Source organism: Epinephelus lanceolatus, chromosome 17 (assembly GCF_041903045.1).
Source record: "Epinephelus lanceolatus isolate andai-2023 chromosome 17, ASM4190304v1, whole genome shotgun sequence".
NCBI classification, from domain to species: domain Eukaryota; kingdom Metazoa; phylum Chordata; class Actinopteri; order Perciformes; family Serranidae; genus Epinephelus; species Epinephelus lanceolatus.
Window position 1 is genome coordinate 12,520,108 of NC_135750.1, and position 23,088 is coordinate 12,543,195.

At 42.5% G+C, this 23,088-nt stretch overlaps 1 protein-coding gene across 4 annotated transcripts in view; it reads right to left on the minus strand.

Moving 5' to 3' along the window:
• The window catches only part of LOC117248507 (echinoderm microtubule-associated protein-like 6), a 124,734-nt gene that overhangs the window by 38,060 nt on the left and 63,586 nt on the right, over positions 1-23,088 (minus strand). For all 4 annotated transcript variants that reach the window (XM_033613657.2, XM_033613656.2, XM_078161008.1 and 1 more), the window contains exons 10-21: positions 22,178-22,315; positions 21,952-22,093; positions 21,059-21,173; positions 16,341-16,553; positions 16,090-16,257; positions 14,322-14,428; positions 10,647-10,765; positions 10,250-10,436; positions 10,018-10,123; positions 6,108-6,201; positions 5,436-5,536; positions 4,470-4,672 (exon numbers count right to left, since the gene is read on the minus strand). In XM_033613657.2, coding sequence (XP_033469548.1) covers positions 4,470-4,672; positions 5,436-5,536; positions 6,108-6,201; positions 10,018-10,123; positions 10,250-10,436; positions 10,647-10,765; positions 14,322-14,428; positions 16,090-16,257; positions 16,341-16,553; positions 21,059-21,173; positions 21,952-22,093; positions 22,178-22,315 — 1,693 coding nt within the window. The remainder of the gene's footprint in view (positions 1-4,469; positions 4,673-5,435; positions 5,537-6,107; positions 6,202-10,017; positions 10,124-10,249; positions 10,437-10,646; positions 10,766-14,321; positions 14,429-16,089; positions 16,258-16,340; positions 16,554-21,058; positions 21,174-21,951; positions 22,094-22,177; positions 22,316-23,088) is intronic.

The window sequence follows — 23,088 nt, forward strand, 5'->3', positions numbered from 1 at the left end:
ATGTTGCTCAAGAAGACCAAAGAAAATGGGCTTGGTGAGCCATGAAATATGATTGGGAACTTGTTTTTCAACATGAATGCAGCACAAAGTTGTTGAGGTGACTCTTTTCCCTTTAAAAAACAGCCCCCCAGAAGTGCACTGGGCTTTGACGCCAATTTTCATAGTGTTCAAACAGTGTAATTACACCGTCACTTTCACATGATGCCCTGCAGCCCAAAGAGACTTTTTTTGCCATTGACTTAAATGGCAAAAGAGACATTTCTAGATCAGTGGATACATTTTTCTGAGCGTCATAACTGTCAGGATTTAACCCATTCGGTCTGATAACATTTAGAAAGTCTAGAAGAGCCGTACAATTGAATCATTTTGTCCTCATTCAGTGTCACAAAGGGCTAAACCAGAAGTAGTCCGCTTGGCAATGAAAGTCTCTAGTGCACCTTCTCTATTGGCAGTTGAACCGTTTTGGCTTCATGTGCCACTCAACAACTTTCACAGGAATGAACATAAACATAAACATTTTATCTTTATTAATGTAAACTTACACCTGATGACTGGTAATGCATTGAAGAGATGTGCTTTGGTGTCTTGGAGAAACTGCAGAAAGCATCAGAGCTCAAAAGATTCGCTACGTTTGCATGTGTCAACTGGAAGGAACCAATACCATGAGAACAATCAGTCCGCCCATCACCTGTCAAACATTCTTACACCTGATTAACCCATCTTGTCTATTTTGTCTCACATTTCTCGACCCACCTCATCCCTCATACTCTTGATTGGCTCAGAAGACTCAACTCCAGAGACTTATCTCCCACACTGAGTCTCTTCCTTTAATATATCCGTCCCAGATCGGCCTAAACTTCCTCCCTCATCTTCATCCCCTCCCTCACATTCATCTGTGCATCCTCAACATCCAACAGGCAACTTCCTCATTTCATTAAAACTCTAAAATCACATTGCTGTGGCCTGATCCTTGCTTCTGAATGAGTTAAATAAATTAGTGGTGAGTACAGATTGTTACTTTACTAAAACAAAGCAGGAATATGTCAACTATCTGACCCTATCACATCCTTCTCGGGGACTGTCACATCTGCCTTCTCTCTTCCTCCTTCCTCCCTCCCTTCCTTCCTTCCTTCCTCTGTCAGAGCTGTCATCCTTCAGTCTTGTCATCCTCCCCTGAAAGGTTTTCTCTCTCGTCCTCCCACTCAGCCTGAGATCTTCACATCTGTTTGATATTTCCTCACTCAGTCGACGTTGTGTTGGAAAGAGTCTATTTTTATGATGTTGTACTTTGAGAGTCATAAAACATTCACTGACACCCTGAGCACTGATAATGATGATGATGTTCTGTAAAAGTGAGCGTTAGGAAGTAGACAGTGTGCTGTTTGGAAGACTAAACTTCTCGAGTATAGATTCATTTTTATCATGAGAGTCGTAAATTCTTGCAGAACAACTACTCATGGTGACTGAGCAGTGAAGCAGGCTCTGTCTTTTCTCTTTTCTCCAGTAAGTTGAAAGTGTGGGTGACATCACAAACTCACAGGGGATTATTTGTTTTAAAATCTCCTCACCCGAGGCTAAGAGTCACAAGGTAAAATCATTCTTCTTTAAGGCCTAAGTTTACATTGAACATCCCTTAACAAAGATCAGTCCAGGATTATACAAGTAGAAGTATAAATAGACAAACACCTAAATAAAAGATGCCACTTTTTGTTCCTCCAGCAGGATCTCTAGAGTGTGAAGGGGGCAGTCGTTACTCTACCATCATTTGTAAGTGTTTTCAGTAATGATGCATTCAGGTAACATCTCTTAAAGGAGCAGTTCATCCCAAAATCAAAAATACACATCGTTCCTCTTACCTGTAGTTCTCTTTATTAGTCTAGATTGTTTTGGTGTGAGTTGCCGAGTGTTAGAGATATCAGCTTTAGAGATGTCTGCCTTCTCTTCAATATCCTCCTCAGACCCTGTGTCCTCATATGAAGACATCACATTTTGGGTTAACTTGACATTATACTTTCTTCTACTTAACTCAGACCTGTTGTCCTCATTCATGGACACTTTTTTGTGCCATCTAGTGGTAGTAAGAACACAATACACTAATACATTTAAAAACAAGATGGCAGCCATCCCTGTCAAGTCAGTCTGCAGCCGATCCTAAGACAAAAGTGGACAAGGTCCAAAACCTGATCACACATTTTATGGTTGAAAGTTTCATATGGCAACAAATTGAACCAATTTTAACAACGGAAACAAGCTACAACACTGTTAATTAGAAAGTACATGTTTGAGGACAGTGCGACTTAATTATCATTGACAATGTTTAGTTTTTTATACTTATTGGTTCCTACTGATTCCAAATAGCTAGGAGAAATTAAAAATACATACCAAACAAAAGTTCGGGTCTCAGGAGGATACAATAGAACTAGATGGCACTCAGCTTGTGGTGCTCAAAGCACCAAAAAATGTATTTGAGAAACTCAACAGCAATGTCCCCCCCCAGAAATCATGACATGTCGTGAGCAGCTTCATGTAGGGAACAATTTTCGTTCTACTGACCTACACCTACCATCCGTATCACCACACAAAAGGAAGCATGCATCTACTCACGGATGAAAGGCTCGTGCTGTGACAGCGCGAAATGTAAACATTAATGACTTCATCCTCAGCTAAGCTGTAATGTTGTGCTCACACGGGGCACGAATAAAGCAATTTGTGCGATTGAATTGTGCATAAAGTCAATGTAAAAACGCAACTAGACACAAATTCCTGCCAGGCAACATGATGGGCGTCACGAATGATGTGAAATACATGAATTAAGCGGCACTAATGAAGTGAGTAGCACGATTTCGCGTCATATACTTATAAGTGAGAGTTGAAAAATCTGAACTACAGCGACCAATTCATGCCGTGGTAGCCAATCGGCACTGAGATCCTCTGGAGACTTTCGACACTGAGGACATACCAGGGGAAGTTCATTCATCTAATGAGCGATTTTAGGCTTATATATATCTCCGACCTCCTAGTGCTGTACATGCCAGGATGTATTTTAAGGTCCTCGCTCAGGGGTCTTTTGTCTGTTCCAGAGGTTCGGCTGAAAACTAAAGGGGGCAGAGCGTTTGTTGTCAGGGCTCTGAGGCTCTCTCTCTTTTTTATCAGAGAGCCTTTCCTGATGTTACTCGAGTTTTAAGTTAATTTAAACTTTGTAAATAAAGATTATTATTATTATTTTGGGAAACAAGCCCAGATTTTGTTTGGGATGCAGAAGTCTGCTTAAAAGCAAAATGCAGTGGTGGTGGAACACATTGCTGAATCTGAAGCATCCAAGCTGAAACCCAAACCACTTTTTAAATTCTTAGTAATTTAACTCTAATTTCTGGACCTTAGTGGGAGATGCAACGTAGATAATTGGATAGTGGATTTAAAGGAGTTTTTGGTAAATCCAGACTCTCCTGTCGGCCCCTCTATTGGCTCGTCTGTCTGTAAATCCCGTTACATAAAGAGAGAGGGAGAGTTGGTGGATGAAGAGACAGAGTTGAAACAATAAACAGAGAGACAGAGAGAGGAAGGGAGGAAGGGAGAGAAAGAGAGGAGAGGAGGAAACAGATGGAAGAAGAAACGCCGACAGCAAAATAATTTAAATCTACTACACGACTGCTCACTCTGTCATTTAGTTTTTGGCTGTTAAGCTTACGTTCTTGGTCCAAATGACGAACACTGAGGACACGTGAGGAGGAGGTCCAGACACACACACACACACACACACACACACACATTACTCATATATTTCTGCACATTTTAGGCAAATCTGCATCAGCTAGTGGCAGGTCCTGTTTTCATTGTGGGGCAGCTGTGGCTCAGGAGGAAGAACAACAGAACTGCATCTCTGCTTTTTGTAGTTGACGTGGTTCTATTGGCTTCACCACACTGTGACCTCCAGCAGGCACTGGAGTGGTTAGCAGTCGAGTGTGAAGCGGTCGGGATGAAAGCCAGCACCTCCAAGTCTGAGGTCATGGTTCTCTGCAGGAAAACGGTGGCTTGTTCACCCTAGGTTGGGAGTGAGTCACTGCCCCAAGGGAAGGAGTTCAAGTATCTCGGGGTCTTGTTCATAAGTGAGGGTGGAATGGAGTGTGAATCGATTTAGCATGGCATCTGCAGTGATGCGGGCGCTGTGCTACACTGTCGTGGTGAAGAGGGAGCTGAGCTGGAAGGCAAAGCTTTCGATTAGCTGGTCCATCTACGTCCCAACCCTCACCTATGGTCATGAGCTCTGGGTAGTGACTGAAAGAATGAGGTCGCGGATACAAGCGGCTGAGATGAGTTTCCTCAGAAGGGTGGCTGGGCTCAGCCTTAGAGATAGGGTGAGGAACTCGGACATCTGGAGGGAGCTCGGAATAGAGCCGCCTCTCCATCGCGTCAAAATCTCTCTCTCTCTCTCAAACATACACAGACACAGACACACCTGTCCTCCTCACCTTGTCGAGGGAGAACATGGCAAACACTGGTCCATCGTGGGCTTTGACTGTTTTCAGCAGCAGCACTTCCTTCCAGATGTAGACGTCTCCGGTGGCGGCTCCGGAGAACACCAGCGCCTCGCTGCGGCCATAACACACCGACATCATGGTCTCGGGCCGGCCGATGCTCCTGAACACACCACGCCTGAAGGTCAGACCGCCACCTGAGGGACGGACAGAGAAGTACTCCATCAGACACAACAACAAAAATAACTGCTGCAGCTATAAACATGAAGTTAAGTTAGTATAATTTAGGGGACCTTGAGAGTAAGTATAATGTAGCCACAGATTCAGTTAGTTAGCTGTCAGCTTCAACACAAGCCAGCTTTTTTAGACTCTATTTGCTTACATTTTGGTAAATAGTCTCCATTAAAAGTATGCTAAATTAGCTATTAACAGTTCCTGTTTGCAGTGTACTGGTGGCTGTGCAGATAATGAAGAAAACTCTATTCTCAGGGAGTTCTGCTGCGTCTTTTTTCTATGATATCCGAGTGAATTTATAGACGTTTATTCGATAATGACATCCCAGTCACACTTAATCTGAAAATGTGTGTATCAGGTTTGTGTGTTCAGATTTGACTGGAGTTATAGCTCCGAGATGGAGTACCAATTTTGATGCAATGTGCAGCATCATCCAACCCTCCCTCTCCGTCCTACATTAAATTAATTTAAGAGTTTAATTGTCTCTTCTGGGACGCCGGCTGCAGCAGCAAAAGGTCAGCAAAGGACAATAGAGTGTAAATTTATTTACGGTGAGTCTATTAGGGATTAGACACAACACAAATAAAAACCACCAGCAAACAATAAGAGGCAACTTCCACATTTAGGGGTCCAGACACACAAAACAACACTGCTGCAGCAACAACAGTGAGTGTAATTAAGCAGTTTCTAACCCTGCAGAGTGAAACATCTGTCCTGCAGTTTTACCTGCATGCTGCCAGAACTGGATGTGCTTGATTCCCACAGTGACCAGTTTGTCCATCAGCATGGGGTTACACTTAACCACAAATATCTTCTCCTTATGACCCCTGCGGAAAAACAGACAAGTCACAGGTCACTGGTTCCAAACCTGGGGCCCCGCCAAAGCTTCACAGAGGGTTGTAAGATCTTATAAAATATACAGTCGGCCAAATCTCAGCATTTCATTCATTTCTGTGAAGGAAATGGTTATTTTTAAATTTTAGATTAATATTCAAGATGGAAATCAAATCTCACAGGATAATGGCAGAGTGAAGACATGACCACAAGCTATATTCACAGAGGCTTCACTCTCTGATAAACTGCCTCATCCTGCGTTAGAAAAGCAGCAGTTAAACCAATGAGCGAGCAAAAGGAAGAAAAAACAGTGAATCTGTCACATAAAAGAAGCCTATTAAAAATTATAATATTCACAGGAAATAATCTGCTTAAAATTCATTTAAATCATCCTGTAGATATTATATATTAAATATTTATAAAATATGTCACTGAGTCAGGGGTCGTCATTTTACTTGATGGGAGAAAAAGGGGTCCCTCAAGGAAAAAGTTGGAACCACTCTGGCTTGTGCCCAAATGAGTATGAGTTACAGTTGTATTTGTTGTTGTTGTTGTTTACATTACCTGGCAGTAGCGAGTTTCTCTCCTCTCTTCCAGTCCCAGACTACAATTGAATGTCCGTCGTCGACTCCCACTGACACCAGACTCTTCCCATCAGCTGCATCAGGAGCACAGAGAGGAAACACAACAGGAGGTTTCACCACATAGGATTTAGTCATCTTTAACAGCAGGGAGGGAAACTCTGAGTGTGGTCAGCTGTTTGGTTTCCAAGATGTTCACAGACTCAATCATAGCAAAGAAACACACAAACCAAAACGCACAGACCTGAACTCTGATCACAGCTATGTGCTCTGTGACTGTGTGGTGTTGGCTAGTGGCAGTCAGTCAGGATGGGCCCCCCACTAGTCCTCCACTCTGACACTCAGATGCATTGGAGCCCCACAAGGCTGTGTGTTGAGCCCATTCCTCTACTCTCTGTACACTTGTGACTGTGTTCCATCCCATAACACCACAGTTACATTTGCAGAGGACACAGCCACAGTTGGTGCACAGAAAATAACTTTACTCTCAATATCAAGAAAACAAAAGAACAGGACGTCCATCCACCACTGCACATCAACAGGTAGAGGGTGGAGAGGGTGACCAGCTTTAAATTCCTTGGCACACACATTTCAGAGAACCGATCATGGATGACAAACACCACAGCGCTAGTCAAGAAGGCACGACAGTGGTTTCACTTCCTGAGGACGCTCTGGAAGGTAAACCTGTCACAGCAGCTTCTGGTGTCATTCTACTGCTGCTCCATTGAGAGTGTCCTCACATACGGCATCCTTGTGTGGTGGTATGGTAGATAAAAAGCCTCTGTAGAGAATCATAAAAACTGCACAGAGCATTATACAACAACAGCTACCTGCCCTGGATGACATCTTCACCTCCTAAAAGATTAATTTTAGCCTGCTCATCACCTGTTTGAACCTCCGCACAATCATTTATTTCATGTGCAAAAATATGCATGAGAACTTTTTATTATTTACCCCATTTTAACTGCATACATTGGCAATGACTGTGTGGTATCTACAACTGTGTAGAATGTGAGAGGAATGGAGGCATTTATTTACTTATTTTTATATATGAGCCCGGTCCTTGAGTGCACCTGAATTTCATTGCATGTGTCTGAATCTCAATCTAATACTTTTACTAAAGTATTGTACGTAAGAATTAGACTCACAAGTCAGTCTTTAGACGCTTTGCTTAACTAAAGACTGATGACTTTCTCCCTGATTTTGTGTTTAGATGGTCGGATACAATTTCAGAGTTTAAAAAAACTTCCTACGTTGCAGAACCAATAGTAAATCTGCAGGGCAGTCCTTCGGCGGCTCGCTGAACTCTTGTGCTTGTAAACATAGTCCCACTAGAAACACGTGTAGCGGTACAAAATGGCTCAGCCGCGCTCGCAGAAAACTCCGTCAAAGTTAGTGGATGTTTGTCGCGTTTGCGGCGACACATTCTCACCAACTAAAAGAAACAAACATAATCTTTTACAAGGCCATGACTCATCCGTCCGGCCGGACTATAGAGGGAATCGCCTTGTTGTTTACAAATACTTCCGGGTAGAAAACCAGCAGAGCTTTTAGCTATATATATAGCCTATATATCACATTTTTCACATCACTGTATCACCGTTTAGACTAATCCGATGTTTGTAAAGTCTATAAACACAATGATTGAACAAACATTACTATTTCTGTGTGCACGTTTAGCTGGGCTAACCGTTAGCTGTTAGCCCTGTTAGCCGTTAGCGGTGTCTGTAATAGGTAATAACTCATTAAACGGTCCGTGAAAAAAATATCTTGTCCAGCGGATATCTTAGTTACAACATGATTGAGCTAGCAAAGCAGCTTTGTGTTGCTATGTGTGGTATTTATTCAGTTTTGGGAAATCACAATGTCTAGAAAGCATCAGTGGCTGCAGCTGACAGGGACAGCTAACAGCAGCAGCAAAGCTAACATCAGGACGTCATCTGTTAAAAGCCTCCCGTTGTCGGATACGACATGAAACTACTCCAGTTAGCTCAATCATGTTGTAACTAAGACACCCGCTGGAAAAAATATTTTCTTCACGGATGAGCACACGTTTGATAAAACGGAGTTTAATCTCTCTGCATCCATTTTCAAGCTCTCTGTGTGTTTGTTTCCTTGCGGACGAAAAAAGGAGGAGCGCACATTTCCGAGAAGGCGTGTCCTTTTCAAAAATGCAAGAGGCGTTGCTTTGTTGCCGGCCGTTTCACCGGTGTGTTAAACACACTTTAGAAAGGAGTGTCCCCAGACTATCAGAAGGCGGAGATCTCTGATTGTCTGGTGGCGAGACTAACTAAGAATAATTTAGAGGACTGGTGCTTTACTTCTCCGTTTTCGGAGACTTTGAGGGGATCTGTGAGATATAAATGGTCTCTCAGTCATCAGGGATGTCATTTATTAAACTTTGTAGAGAATCCACACTAAATGTTTGCGCACGTACAAATGAGGAAATCTACGTACGCCAAAAAAATATTCTGATTTATGAAACTGAATGTACACCTACCAGTGCGTCGTTTCCTTTTATAAATCCCACATCAACTTGGAATTATCCAAACATGAATCTGTCTCATATTCCGAGGTTGCAAACAAACAAATCCAGCGAGTGGAAGCTTCTTGCTGCTGCGGTTAATGTAATAAGTTCAACACAAAAAACAATACCTGAACTTTAAAAAAAAAAAAAAAAAAAAAGGTCAGATCTTAAAGTGGAGGTAGGAATTTGTTTTGAGGTTTAAGTAATCTTATAATTTTTACAATTTAAAGGTGCTTATGGAAAAGGTATGGGTCACAAGCACCAAAAAGAAAAAAAATCTTTGTTGTGAAATTCCCGTCTCCAAAATGTGCATACACATGGGTCAGAATTTCCATACAGGTGCACACATTCCCTCGCCAAGTTTTTTTCTTTAAATCCCATTTTTGCTTTGCAAGAAGCACACGCACATTAGAAGCCTTTTTTTAGTGCGCACACCAGGGTCCTGCACACGGTCGGGTTTGACATCTAAATCACTATTATCAAGCTGCAATTGCTTTTATTTTGAAAGTCAATGACACAAGTTGAACCTTTGACCCCGTCGTCACATTAATCACTGACGTGGAGCCATGAAACTTTGCAGCCCAGGGATGAGGTGACGGCCTACATCGAGTTCAAGGAGGATCCTTTTGAGGTTTTATGGTGGTGAAGGGAGCATGCTAAGATGTTTCCTAACCTGGCAGTCATTGAATGTTTTGCATCAAGCACAGCCAGTGAAAGAGATTTTTCCTCCACTGGATTTGTAATTCAAGAACAGAGAACCTAGCTTAATGTGAGTGACTGTAGCCTGTGTGTGTTTAATCATGGGTGTGGGTCAGGTTGCAGGTGAGGGCGGGTGCGGCTTTGGCTTAGACATAATGACGGGTAACAGGTCGGTTCTGACACTGAGCTTTACGGGTATATTTGGGTGTGGGTTTTCAAAAAGGGCCCGTGCAGGAGTTTAGCACACACAGCAGTTATAAATGAAGCCCTAGGTGCATACAGACTAACAAGACTTAAAGGCAACACACACAGGCAGTATGTGGCGCGCTTCAAAACACCCACACACATTGTTTATCTTTGCTGTTTTCTATTTAATACTGCAAACTGAGAGCATCTTGACGAGTGTCATCACAGATCAATGTGTATGAACTCATCAGGATGCACCACACAGATCATAGCTGCTGTTCCTGACTACCTCCTTCATTAATGCAGATCAAACAGCTGCAGAGAGATTTCAGTCTGGATCAAAGTGGTGGACTGACTGAGTCAAAAAAAGGAAGAGTGTATGTTGACCTGAAGGCCAAAAAGTGAGAGATCTGAGGAGTCACTTTTAAGGACTGAAACCTAAATCAGTCCTCATAAAGACAGATGTTCACACACAGGTTACCTGAGAAGTCCAGAGCACACACTCCCCTCTGATGGAAACCTCTCAGCAAAGACAGACACTTAAGAGTCTGGATGTCCCACACATGGATGGCTGGGTCCCTCCCCACCTGCACACACACATTACATGCTTTTTGAATCCACTGATTGCATTCAAGATTACAAATCTCAAATATATAGATCATTTATTCAGATCTTGTGTGTGTGTGTGTGTGTGTGTGTGTGTGTGCGCACACCTGTCCTGAAGCAGCATAGTCCTTCAGCGGGTGGATGCTAAGGCTCAGTATGTCGTCGTCATGGCCAAGGTAGAAGCGCTGGCTGTGCAGCTGCCGGTTGTAGACCACGCCCACCGCCGCCACGTGGTACAACACCTCCCCGCTCTGTGTGTAGAACAGGTTGTTCCTGCAGTCGTAACCACGGTACCTGCACACACACAACATTCATGTAAAAATAGCGTGATTAAAAATAAAAACCAAACTTTTAAATCCAGGCTTTTTGAGCACTCTACCCATGTTGGGGCCTTTTCTTTAACGTAAAGTGACTCAGGTGCTTGTAAAACTGCCAGTGAGTAAAGACGTGCAGGTCTGAAAGGGGCTGTAAATATAAACAAGCAGTGACAAACTGAAATGTTACCCGTGCACAAACTGCAGCCGGAGGCCTTGATCTGGTCCTTTTTGTCTCTTCAGAGATCCAACCTGCTGTTTCTTCTCTCTGCTCTGCTGTCGCAGCTGAGGCAGGTCCTCCTTATACACCTGCATAAACACACACACACAAACAAACACAGAGATGTTCATTTCCTACACATACAACAGAAAATTCTTATTAATGGTTCAACAACTAAAAATTAACATAAAAATGTTGCTTTGGTCTGAATCAGGGACCAATTTTGTTCCAAAGTTGTATAATTGCCTAGAGTTGGTTCGTGTTCTCACGGCAGCATTTACAAGCGGACCAGATAAAGCTCTTGATTGGTCAGAATTTCCATGTGGGAAAAATCCAGGAAGTAAACCAAACGTTGAAGAAGAGTACACTTGCAAGATAAATGTGACACTTTCTAATGTCACAATGGAGGGACAACTACGCAGGTTGATTTTAGCGCTGCTCATCGTGGACTATATTGCTGTCATTGTTCATTTTAGTCAAACCATACAGTTTGAAAACGAGGCGCGGCTCCAACTAGAAAACAATGTTTTGATGCACTGGATGTGCTGAATGTGCATATTAAGGCAGTACAGGAGGAGGTGTACATTAATAATCCTCCAGAACTGTAACATACTCATGTTTAACCCAAACAATGTGTCATGTGAAATTTCACTGCAGAGGTCTACTAGATTTTTATATTTCTTGTGAACATCCTCATCCTTCAACCTTAAATATGCACAACACATTTTATGTTAATCTTTGTTTCTGTCCTTGGAAGATGTTGTTCTGGATCACAATTAAAACCCTTAGCACTCAAGTGCTGCAATTTGCATCAAAATCCATACCATTTCTTAGAGTCATAACTCAGATTTGAACACACTGACATGATACACATATTTTTAGATTTAGGGTGACTTATGCTTCCCGAGGATATCGTCATATCGAGTGTACATCATGAATAAACTCACATAAACTGCTTAGAAGTTATAGAATGAAGTTGCTCCTTGTAAGTGCAGAACTTCCTTGAGAATTCATTGTTAATGGATCTGCTAAAAGATAATTTGGCATACTTTAAATGGCACCACTTTGTCAAAATGTAAACATATGCTATACCAGTGGATGACTCACTGAATCCATACTTTACACTACCCATTTACAACCCTCCTAAAATTGTAGTTCCAAAACTTAGAGCCTGTTTATCCCCCAAACAGAGGTAAGATGAAGAATAATATTAAAGTTAAATGAAAAAAATAGTATAATCTTTATTCATGTTGCACTGTGAATATTTTGTGATGTAAAGTCTCAGAGTGTCCCATCAACAGGATATGAGGTGTCCTGGGTGACGGACTGATTTGTCAGAGATTGCCTTTCCTTCATTGATTAACTTCATTTTGAAATGTATTTATCAAGACGATGACATCATAGATCATCTCCTGAAAGACCCTTTCATTACAACAAAATAATCGATACATAACCTCAAAATAACGGCATGACATCTACTGTCCACGCCTTTCTCTGCTTCTCTTTATTAGTTAGAAAATGAAACTGAACACAGCCTGTTTTTCACCCTCAGCAGAAAATACGCCCGCTCATTTTTCATGCAAATTATTCTGTTGAGGGTGAGTTGGCGTGTTTCAGCCGTCTGAGAGTTTCACAGGGAGAGACTTTGCTCCCAGGAGGTTTGGGACTGGCAGCGCTCCACTTTCACGCTGCTTTCCATTTACAAGAGACTGCATATTTCTGGAGCGTCATGGTCGATCAGCGCTGTGAGTTACACACCATTTCGCTGTGACTGGAATCTAGACTTCCTGTTTTCTCCACAACTTTTCCTATTTGCTCCTCACTGCAAATCATCTAAAATTATCAGAATATAATATCCATATCCATATTCATATTTTCTTCTTCTTTCTGGGTGTGTGTGTGAGCCAAACATTGCAGCAGAAGACATCTAAAAAGGCGCCTTTTGCTGCAATATGATGCGTGTAACGTTGCCGCTTACTACGTAATATAAAGAACTGGAAAGTCCCTATAGGGTGGATGGGAGGGAGGGAAGATGAATGGGTCCAACAAACATCAAACTTTCAGTCCGGAGCCAGCTGTTCACATCCCATGTGAATGGTGAGCCAAACCGTCATATGTTTTATTCTAAACTTAAACATGTGCTTTTGTTGCACAAGAACATAAACATAAAAATGAGATGTTTTACCTACGTTGTAAGTGTATTTTTCAGGTTAACCTGACGGAGAATTGGGACACCACTTCCCCTCACGTGAACGCGCAAAAACAATGGGAAGGGCCAAGACAAGCGCTAAGGGGAAGAAATGGAATTGGTCCTAGGTCTGTAAGGGCTTAGGGCTTGAGTCAACGAGTCTGTAAGGGATCCATTTGGGATTAGGGGTATGAATCAAACAAGCAGAAACTGTGCATTTCCTGTGAAAACAGAATTGCATTTTGAAAAAGACACAATACATATAACAAGCGTAATTGACAAGCCTTCCTGGAACATCAAAAACAGACGCAGGAGGATACCTTGCACATCATACAGTACGTAGACGTGAAAGTTCACTGACAAATTGGCGATATTTGACAAGTTAAGATGAGTACACATTGGGTGGCTCAAATTCCATGGGGAGACACTGCGATATGCTCCTAAAGACACACAGGTTTGGTAAAAAAAAAAACAGCCAGGGTCGGTGCCACAAACACTGGTGGAAGCTTTGTTAAAGGTCGCCAAAAAATCATTGTTGTTTGTCTTAAACAGTGATCTGCAGCTCATCAGGCATCTTGCTGAGGTGCTAATCCTGAGGGGAACATAAATGTCTGAACTACATTTCATTACAATCCATTCAAGTGATATTTCTCTGAAGAAAGACTAGGCTTCACCTTCTGAGCACCATATATGCAAAATTTCATGGCAATGGATCCAATGCATGTGTAGACATTTAATGAAATGCCCAAAATGTCAACCTCATGGAGGCACCAGAGGAAATTTCAGGAGATCACTAAATTGAGTAGGATTCATCATCTGGGGAACATAAATGTCTTTGTATTTTTTTAAGCCAATCCATCAAATAGTTGTTGAAATATTTCAGTCTTGACCACGAGGACGAAAAGAAGAGAGGGGGAAACTGAAGGGAGGAAGGATGATAAAAAAAAAACAGGGAGAGTAGGAAGGCAGCTCAAGGATGGGGAAATAAAATAATTATAATAATTCATGTTTTCCTGCTCTTTCCAATTAAACTTTGGAGTTTGTGGTAAATCTAAACACACATGCACTCCTTCTCTTCGTCTGTCATACACACACACACACACACACTTTGAGCTCTATCTCCAAACAGCACATTGTTGCAACACTGGCACGCATGCCTGTGACTACTGACGGTAGTCACAGGCACGTGTGCCAGGCAGCGGCTGGCATTGGAGATAAGGTGTGTTTTGGGATTGCCATGGCAACTGCACAGAGCCCTGCTGCGCTGTGGCTGATGGGAATAAGAACGAGGAGCTGATACGGTGCAGCCCTACATTAAAATACACTCAGCAGCAAAAACATTTAAACATGTTCAAAGCAGCTCTGAGAAACCACTTTGGTGCAGCTGAGGGCTCGGTGCCTTGCTCAGGGACTATGGATCACCATGGAAACAGTCGCTTCTGACGTGCAGGCCGTACCTGTCTGTCGTAGTTGATCTGTGTTTCCTGCTCAATGTCGGAGTCGAGCTCCGGGACATCCGACACGTCGCTGTCTGACTCCTCACTGTTTGAGTCCCCATGACTGTCTGCAGAGGAGACACAGACAGAGAAGAGTTGTTAAACTCACTGATCTAAACCAGTTTAGGTCCACTCTTGGACCTCCAAAGCCTACTGAAGACACCCATATACTCTTAAAGAATTCTTAAAAGGTCTGCGAAAGCCTACTATAGACAAGCGGGCAACTACTGGACCCTTGAAATAATCACAAAGGAACTCTAAAGGCAACTCAAGAAAACCTATAACCACCGATGGGACCTTTTCAGTCACTCAGAAAAACAAACAGGGATCCCTAAAGGCAACTCAAAAAATCTGAACTACTTCAAGGACATCTGCAAGTCCCATTAAGATCCGAAAAGCCTACTTAAGGAAAAGCAGAACCATATAAAGGCAGTCCCTCCAGGATACCTTGATTTGTTTTTGTGGCTGTTGCGGCCTGAAAATCATGATTAATTGCATTTTTTTCTAAAATATTTTGATGCATGTTACCATATTTTAAGGCATTTGAAAGGCAAGTGAAAATTTCAAAAACAGTATTGACGCTGTCTCGGATTTGGAGCCTATTCTTATGAGCATTCAGTGTTTCCCACAGAATTAGAATCTGTTTGTGATGGTAGGGGTGTGGGTTTCCTTCTGTTCTCTTTGCCCTGTTAGCACAAGCTAACACAGCAGCAGCCGCTAACATCCAACAGTGACCAGTTAAACAGTCCCAACAAACTCACACCAACACCAAAACGACTCAGTTCTGTCATTAAACCCATCAATAAACTTTAGGTAATGTTAGCGGTGTAATGCCAGCAGTTATACCTGTTGCTGTGTGTCACAGGTGCAGCAGTAGCCTCATGAGCAAACAGAGGGAGGGGCAAGAAAAGGAGGGGCTGAGTGAATTAAAACACTGTGTGCAGCTCTACAATAATATGAGATTTCGCCAGTTTTAAATAGTCAAATTTGCGGTAGCGTTACATAATTGGGAGGTTACCCAGAACTCAAATGGGTTGGCTGAATTTGAAACTGGTGCAATTGCAACATCCTAGAGGGACTGAAAAGGATTTCTGAAACTCTCTTGAGGACCGATAAAGGCTTGTCAAGAAAAACTGGAGCCTACTCTCATAGAAACCTCTGAAGCCTACCTAAGAAACCCAATACAATATACTCTCATGAGGTCTGCTAAAGACCACCTGGAAACACCTCTGATACCCTTGAAAAGCTCATAAGGAGCCCTAAAGCTTAATCAAGAAAACCTGGAAACACTTACAATACCATTGGAACTCAAAGTCTCCTAAAACATGCTCAAGAAAACCTGGAACCATTTTTGAGAGCCTTGAAACTTTCCCAAGGACTTCTAAAGCTGACTGACTTTCCACAACTGGTTCCAGATAAGGCACCGGGTCTGAACCAGCACACAAACTGCCTCAGTGGAAAAGTAGAAACAGACAAATCTCAAGAAACCCCAAAGTTCACCAAAGAAACATTTTCAGGGCACTTCTAACTTCCAAAAAGATCCCTAAAACCTTCTCAAGAAAACCTGGAACCACTTCACGGAAGTCCACAGCCCTGATAGTGACCACTGGAACAACAGCATCTACTCTATTGTAATCTGGACTTGACTCTAATTCCTGAATGACTCCACTTTGTTCTTCTTCCTCTGACCTGCTTCACCCCAAAGATTTCCTCCACCCAGTTCCCCTACCTTGTATGTTGGTATCGAGTCCTCCATTCATGACTGACTCTGGTAGAAACCTCCACTGGAAGAGGGCGTGGTCAGCCCCACCTGTGGTCAGCACCCACTGCAGGTCATGTGACCAGCGGACATTGGTCACATGGGCCGAGTGACCAATGTACTTCTTGTATTTGGCTCCTTGGAGACAACAGATGACTCACATTTAACAACAAAGCAGAGATGAGAGAGTATAAAGACATGTAAAGAAAGAAGGTAGAGACCTTTCCTCAGACAGGGGAAGCGGTAGAGTTTAACAAGACCAAGGTCGTCTCCGGTAACCAGCACGGCAGCAGCGTGGTTGGCATCCACAGCGTTGATATCGGTTAGATTAGAGTATTTAGGCCAGATGCCGCTGACCTCTGAGCCTAGGACGCCACTCCAGGATGCCCAGCACTGACCCTTCACCTCCTCCTTACTGACGATTGGCTTCCCCACTGCAATGAAATAATAAATGAACCTTTTCATTTCTGCAGCACATTTTTCACCAGTTTATCTCTGTGTAGATGCTAACGATAACAAACAGCCTCTATGCACATTGTTATCAGTTAAAATCATTTGTAATGGACAGAAGCGAGAAAAGGAAACGTGGATGGTGCAGATTTTAATCTTCCATACTGAAATCTGTTCCGAGTTGATTTGCAGAGCTGGTTTTCTCTCAGTGGAAGTTTTGTGTGTAAAATCTTATGTGGAGACAATTAACAGTCTGTTACATCAGCACTGCCCACACTGTCTCCTGAAGTCTTAAGTGTGTGTTTGATCCTGTCTTTTTTCCTTCATTCGCTCCCTGACTGCTTTTCTTTGCTATTTCTGTCCTAAAAGTCAAAATCCTGAGAGGGATACTTCACCTATTTTCAACCAGCTCTGTATCATGATAATGTGGGTATTAGCCTATGAGTAATCTCTCAAGACAGATTCTGCAATCTACAGTGTAGAATCTGTCGGCAGCCCTGTGTGAAAGACGACTAGAGGGGGGGGGACGGCGGGGCTTTGTCCCCAGGAAATGTGTACCTACAGAAACAGCAAGCTCCGCGTCCATAGCGCGTCCATAGCGACCGCTCCAGTAATGCCGTCTCGTCAACGTGAAAAAAAATATTTTTTCCAGCGGATGTCTTAGTTACAACATGATTGAGCTAACTGGAGTAGTTTCATGAGGGGAGGATTTTAACAGATGACGCCCTGATGTTAGCTTTGCTAACTGTCCCTGTCAGCTGCAGCCACTGATGCTTTCTAGACATTGTGATTTCCCATAACTGAATAAATACCACACGTAGCAACACAACACTGCTTTGCTAGCTCAATCATGTTGTAACTAAGATATTTGCTGGAAAAAATATTTTATTCATGGACCGTTTATTGAGTTATTACCTTATTTTTATACAGTCTATGGTTATAGACAACGCTAACGGCTAACGTTAACAGCTAACGGTTAGCCCAGCTAATCTACAATAACCATATTAATTACGTACACACAGAAATAGTAACGTTTGTTCAGTCATTGTGTTTATAGACTTAACAAACATCAGATTAGTCTACACGGTGATATAGTGACGTGAAAAATGTGATATATAGCTAAACTCTGCTGGGTTTTTACCTGAAGTATTTGTAAACAACACAGCGATTCCCTTGGGGCACCGCCGGAAATGAAGGGTGTGAGGCCCCTTCACTTCCGGTTAGTCGAAAAACTCCGGGCTGCTCCTCAAGCGGTAAAGGAAGAATTTTTTTTTTTTTTTTTTTTTTTTTTTTTTTTTTTTTAAACCGATGGATTTCCAGATTGGCCTATGAGTAAATGCCCTCCATCTAACTAGAGCCTAGATCATTTCGCTGGCTCTTGGCTTGTTGCTTGAACTACAGACTGTTCTTCGGCATTTTTGTATTTCCAGACACCCATGCCACCACCACTGACACAAAAGCCATTTCTACACAGAGTGCCCTATAGAGCCACAGAGCCACATTTTTCATCTCTGTTATATTGCGACTGATCTCAACCTATGCTCTGAGGGTAAGGAGCTTCTGGACCTCATTGATTTCCAAATTTAAGGACCTTTTTGGCCACTGTTCTTCTTCTTTGAGTTGAGTTAGCTGCTAACTGCTATCAGCTACTTTTTAAATCTCCATTCAATGGGTTGCATGCATAACACGTCACACCTGTGCCATTCTTGATGCCATCCTGCCAGCTGTCCCATTTATACTGACATAGTTTTGGTGTTGTCACTAGCTCCAATACCAGCTTAAGGGCAAGACAGCTCTGTCTCTCTATTCTGCAATTGTACCTTTTTTTTACAATTGTACCTCTATGTTTTCAGAAACATATTTTAGTTCCCCGTTTAGCTTTAATAGTGAGAGATTGTGAACAGGAAGTGGGTGCTATATTGTTTCCTGTATAGTGAAAATGGAGGCTGACAAAACTGAGATCAAACAGTAACAATAAGCAGCGCTGATTAAATATAAACCAGGAATTGTAGCTAAGTTGCCCGTTTCTTGCCTTGGGCCGAGACCTTTTTGAAGAGGTCTCGGTCCGGTTGTTTTGGTGTGCACCCGAGTGCGACTGCTGTGTTTACACCTGCCCAAATGAACTGCACCTAGGGGGGCAAACGAACTTGAGTTCAACTGAACCGAATCAAACAGGGCAGGTGTGAAAGCACCCTATGATTTTCATTACACTGAACCCAATGTTCTATGCCATTTATGGTTGGCATTTTTTCTGCAATAAAACCTTCTAAAAAATTGGAGGTTCATCTGGGCACATCCGAGACCCCAGGTGAACACACAACACATGGCTTGGGAACACCTTGCAATGCCCCAGGAGGACCTGGAAAAAGTTGGTGGGGAGAGGGATGTATGGATGGATGTTTTTTTTCAATTAATGTATTAACGTTCTGTAATTACAACTCTTTAAATGAATTTGTGCTGGATTCAATCTGGCCTCACATGATCAAGGGATACAAAGGACACAATGCAGCAAATAATCGAACACAGTTTAATCTCATTAATATCAGCCTCACTGTTTACTGCTCACTCTCCTCCTTAATGCTAATTCTAACCCACTAATTTCCTACTGCTGCTGCTTCACATTAAAAGCGTCTCAGAACAAGGGGATGGCGTTCATTGTGAGGCAGACACAGAAACACAACACATTTATTCCTGAGTTTAGCACTGGTTGTGATCATTCATCAAAAATGTGTCTAGAAAACCCAACGACAGTGATTTAGCTGATGCTGGTGTCAGCGGACAAGTTGTAAATGTGTCAGGGGGTGATGAAGAGTCAGCAGCAGATGAAAAGCTGCACACCTCCAGCTCCTCTTCAACATAACCAACTCCTTTCACTGCTGCTGCTGCTGCTGTGAAAACTACTGTCTGTGTGCGCAGCATGAAAACACAAGGAAGGACAATTACTGGCTGACTTCTTTATCAACACAACAAAGACAAAGTAGCTGCTCAAGGAGAGTTTGCTGCCCCCGGAATAGAGTAATGTAGTATTCAAACCGCACTCGCTGTTACCACGGTAACCACAAGTGTCACCAAGTCAACAAGGGCTGAAGGATTTAAACATTTTCATCACTCCATCTTATAATAATTTATGTCACAGTCGGCCTCATGCCTCACTCCATCTCAGTCATTTTATCTTGTCACATCACGATGTGTCTCCTCCCTCCTCTGATAGGTACACTGGAGACATACCATTTTATTCAGTTCATGAATACATGCATGAATCTGACTGTGTGTGTGTGTGTGTGTGTGCACTTGTATCTAACAGTGTGTCTTAGCATCATTACACATTCTCCAACAGGGGACTCGGGATCTAAGGGGACATTTTTCAGATCCTAGGAGAAATAAATGCAGCAGCACTTTAATGCTTCTAACGTGTTTATATTTCTGTTCTTTGGTGTCACAAAGAGCTCATAGAGAAATAAGTGATTGTAAGCATTATTAGGAGGCTGTTATTAAGTTGCAAATCAAATGTATGTTATGAATAATGACTAACAGAGACAGGATGAAAGAAGGCGTCTTCTACAGTAATGATTCGGGGCTTTATACTGTGGGATCACTGTCATGCACTTTTTAATGGACTTAATGAATAGACAAAGTACACAGAGTTGGATTCAACAATGGCAGTTTTAACGACTTTTTAATCGGGAAATACCCTCACTGATGTGCACATGTGTAACCATGGTTACATGTATGCATTAGTATAGGTTATGGGACATCAGAATCAATTATGAGATCACAGGCAGATTTCACCATCAGCAGATGGATTTATTGTTGATTTAGCTGTTGCTAAAATCACATATTTATAATCATAAAATCCTGTGGTTGGTTCGTTTTCTTTCACACCACAAACAAACCGTACCAGAGTTTGTTTGAAAGTGGACAGAGACCCACCTTTTGGTGTAATCTCGGTTCGCTTGTTAGGTCTGCACCAGGGTTCGACTGACAGCTTTAACATCAACCCAAACGAGCCGTGCTAACAGCACAAACAGACCAGAGTTTGTTTTAACCGGACCAAGCAGGTTAGGTGTGAAAGCACCCTAAAGATAATAAGGTTCTTATAGATACAACATATAACTTCAAGAGATCCACATTAGTCCTTAACACACAGCCTACTTTTTCTTGTAAAATTATGATTTTACCTCAAAATATTATAATTTTTTCCTTGGTATGATCATGATTTTTTCCCTTTTCTCAAGACTTTATTCTTACATCACACCTTTATTCACAAAAACATTTTGACTAACACTCTGCTTTAAGCGTGAGAGAATGTTTTGTTGTAATTTGTGTGAGTGCAGCTTCGTTACTCTGACATCATCATGCATCGCCATGTCCAAAGGCCAGAATGATGCACATCGTTGCCCTGTAAGCAGTAATATGGAAAAATCTCTCTTGATTCTACAAAGTTCCCAAAATTTGAGGAGCATTAGGCTGAAAGACTAGAGAGACTCACTTGGCATTCGGTAGAAGAGGCGTTCTCCAGCGCCGTCATTGCTCTGCAGGATTTTGCTGTCTGCAGACCAGTCCAGGTGAGTGATGAAACTGGTGGATTTACTGCATTCTCCTACCTGCAGGTAGGCAGGCAGACAGAGGAAATAACCAGTCAGATTGTGAGAGGGAGTTTCTGTTGATTCAGATGAGAGAAAATTCCCAGGCATTGTTTTAAAACTTTAATTTCTAAAGTATTTTTTGGACCTTGATTGCTATTTTCTCAACTCTAAATTAGCCTTCACCCCTGAAATGATCATTTATATATCAATAATCTAAGTCTCATTCAGAGGGTTCCCTGTCTGAACTTTGTGTGGGAGTCTGTAAATGTTTTGAAACAGTTTTGGTGTTGGTAAATGTGGTCGTCTATGACATAAATTTATCAAGAATTTTCTCAGTTTTTTTGGATTCTTTGTTTAACATGGAGGAATGCAAGAACAACAAAGTTCAGTCAGGACCACTTTAGTCAAAGAAACCTTTATTTCCATTTCCAAGTCAGACACAGCATAAAAAGGAGGAGCTGGGGTGGAGGAGGGTTGTGAAGCTGCTTGCAGATGAAGCAGCAACAGTAGGCAGGTCAGAGCAGTTTAAATAGGGCGCCTTGAATGAGATTCACCTATTGGTTGCATAGAAAGGAATTATGTGATCTATCAGCTGACTCCCTTATATCAATCAGCTGCTCCATCAGTTGATTGGGCTGTTTGAGATCAGCTGATGTAGCTGGGATGTGAGCTGAGCTTGACATCATGTCCTGCCTGAGCTAACGCTATGCTCAGTTTTTCTTCACAAATTAAACGTACCACAGGGGGTAAAGTATTCCTTAACCAACCTAACCTGACGATGTGCCTCCATCCCTACCTTCTTGTATCTCTGGGCGACAGCGTAGATGTCCACGAGCCCGTCGTTGGAGCCGACAGCGAGGTATGCTCCATCTGGAGAGAACTTCATTTCATGGATCACCTCCTTCCTGTCTTTGATGTGAACGACCTCCGTCATGTCTCTGAGACACATTACAATAAAGCAGTGTTAGGTTGTAATTCAGTCCATGTTTGTATGTGTGTGTGTGTGAGTGTGTGTGTACTACCTGACTCTCAGCACAGTGAAGGATCCGTCCTTCATGCCCAGAGCCAGCTGGTATCCATCCACGCTGAACGCCACGCTCCGCACCGCCTCCTCCATATTACAGCGAGCGATGAGGGCGTGATCCACCAGACTCCATAACCTGTGGACACAGTGACAGTCAGATATACATACCTTTAGTCTGACACACACTTCTTATAGACCATTACAGGAACTTAACAACTCATACGTTTCCTATTACCTGAACTTTAGTCTTGATGTCCACTGTGTTTTACAACCCAGAGGTCATATTCACGAAATATATAAAAGTAGCACCTATCTGACCGGACATGTGGCGTGTCAGTCCACCACATTTCCCCCTAACGCCGCTGGGCGCCGTCAAACTATAACAGCAACCCACCACGAATCATGCCAGCATTAAAGGATGGCTTTAATCGTCTGTGTCTGACACTGCAAGTCACTGTCCAAGCGCCAGATTTCGACGACTTCAGAGTAAGACTTGCTCATATATATACCCGTGTATTTCCCTTTCTTCCTTGTCAGTTAGTCTGTGTTCATCCCCGTGTTCTTGGTGTCATTCCCTGCAATGTTTCCTGCCTGGTGTCTTGTGTTGTGTTTGGATTTTTTACCTGAGTTCACCGAATTATCCCGGTAGGTTTTCAGTTAGTTTTGGTTCTCCTGTCATTTGGACTTTCTGTTATCCCTCACACCTGCCTGCTGCTCTGCATTTGGGTCCTTCTAAAACTGATACTTGACTGTTGTAGCAATTTATTTGAAAAAAAACCCTATAACTTAAGTCAAAGAAAACGAGGAAACCAGACACGTCTCTCTGTCTTTACTGCTGCTGTTTATCACCTGTGTTCAGCCGACTGTGACTATGTTTATATATAATTGGTCTCTGAGGAGTCTCCTGCA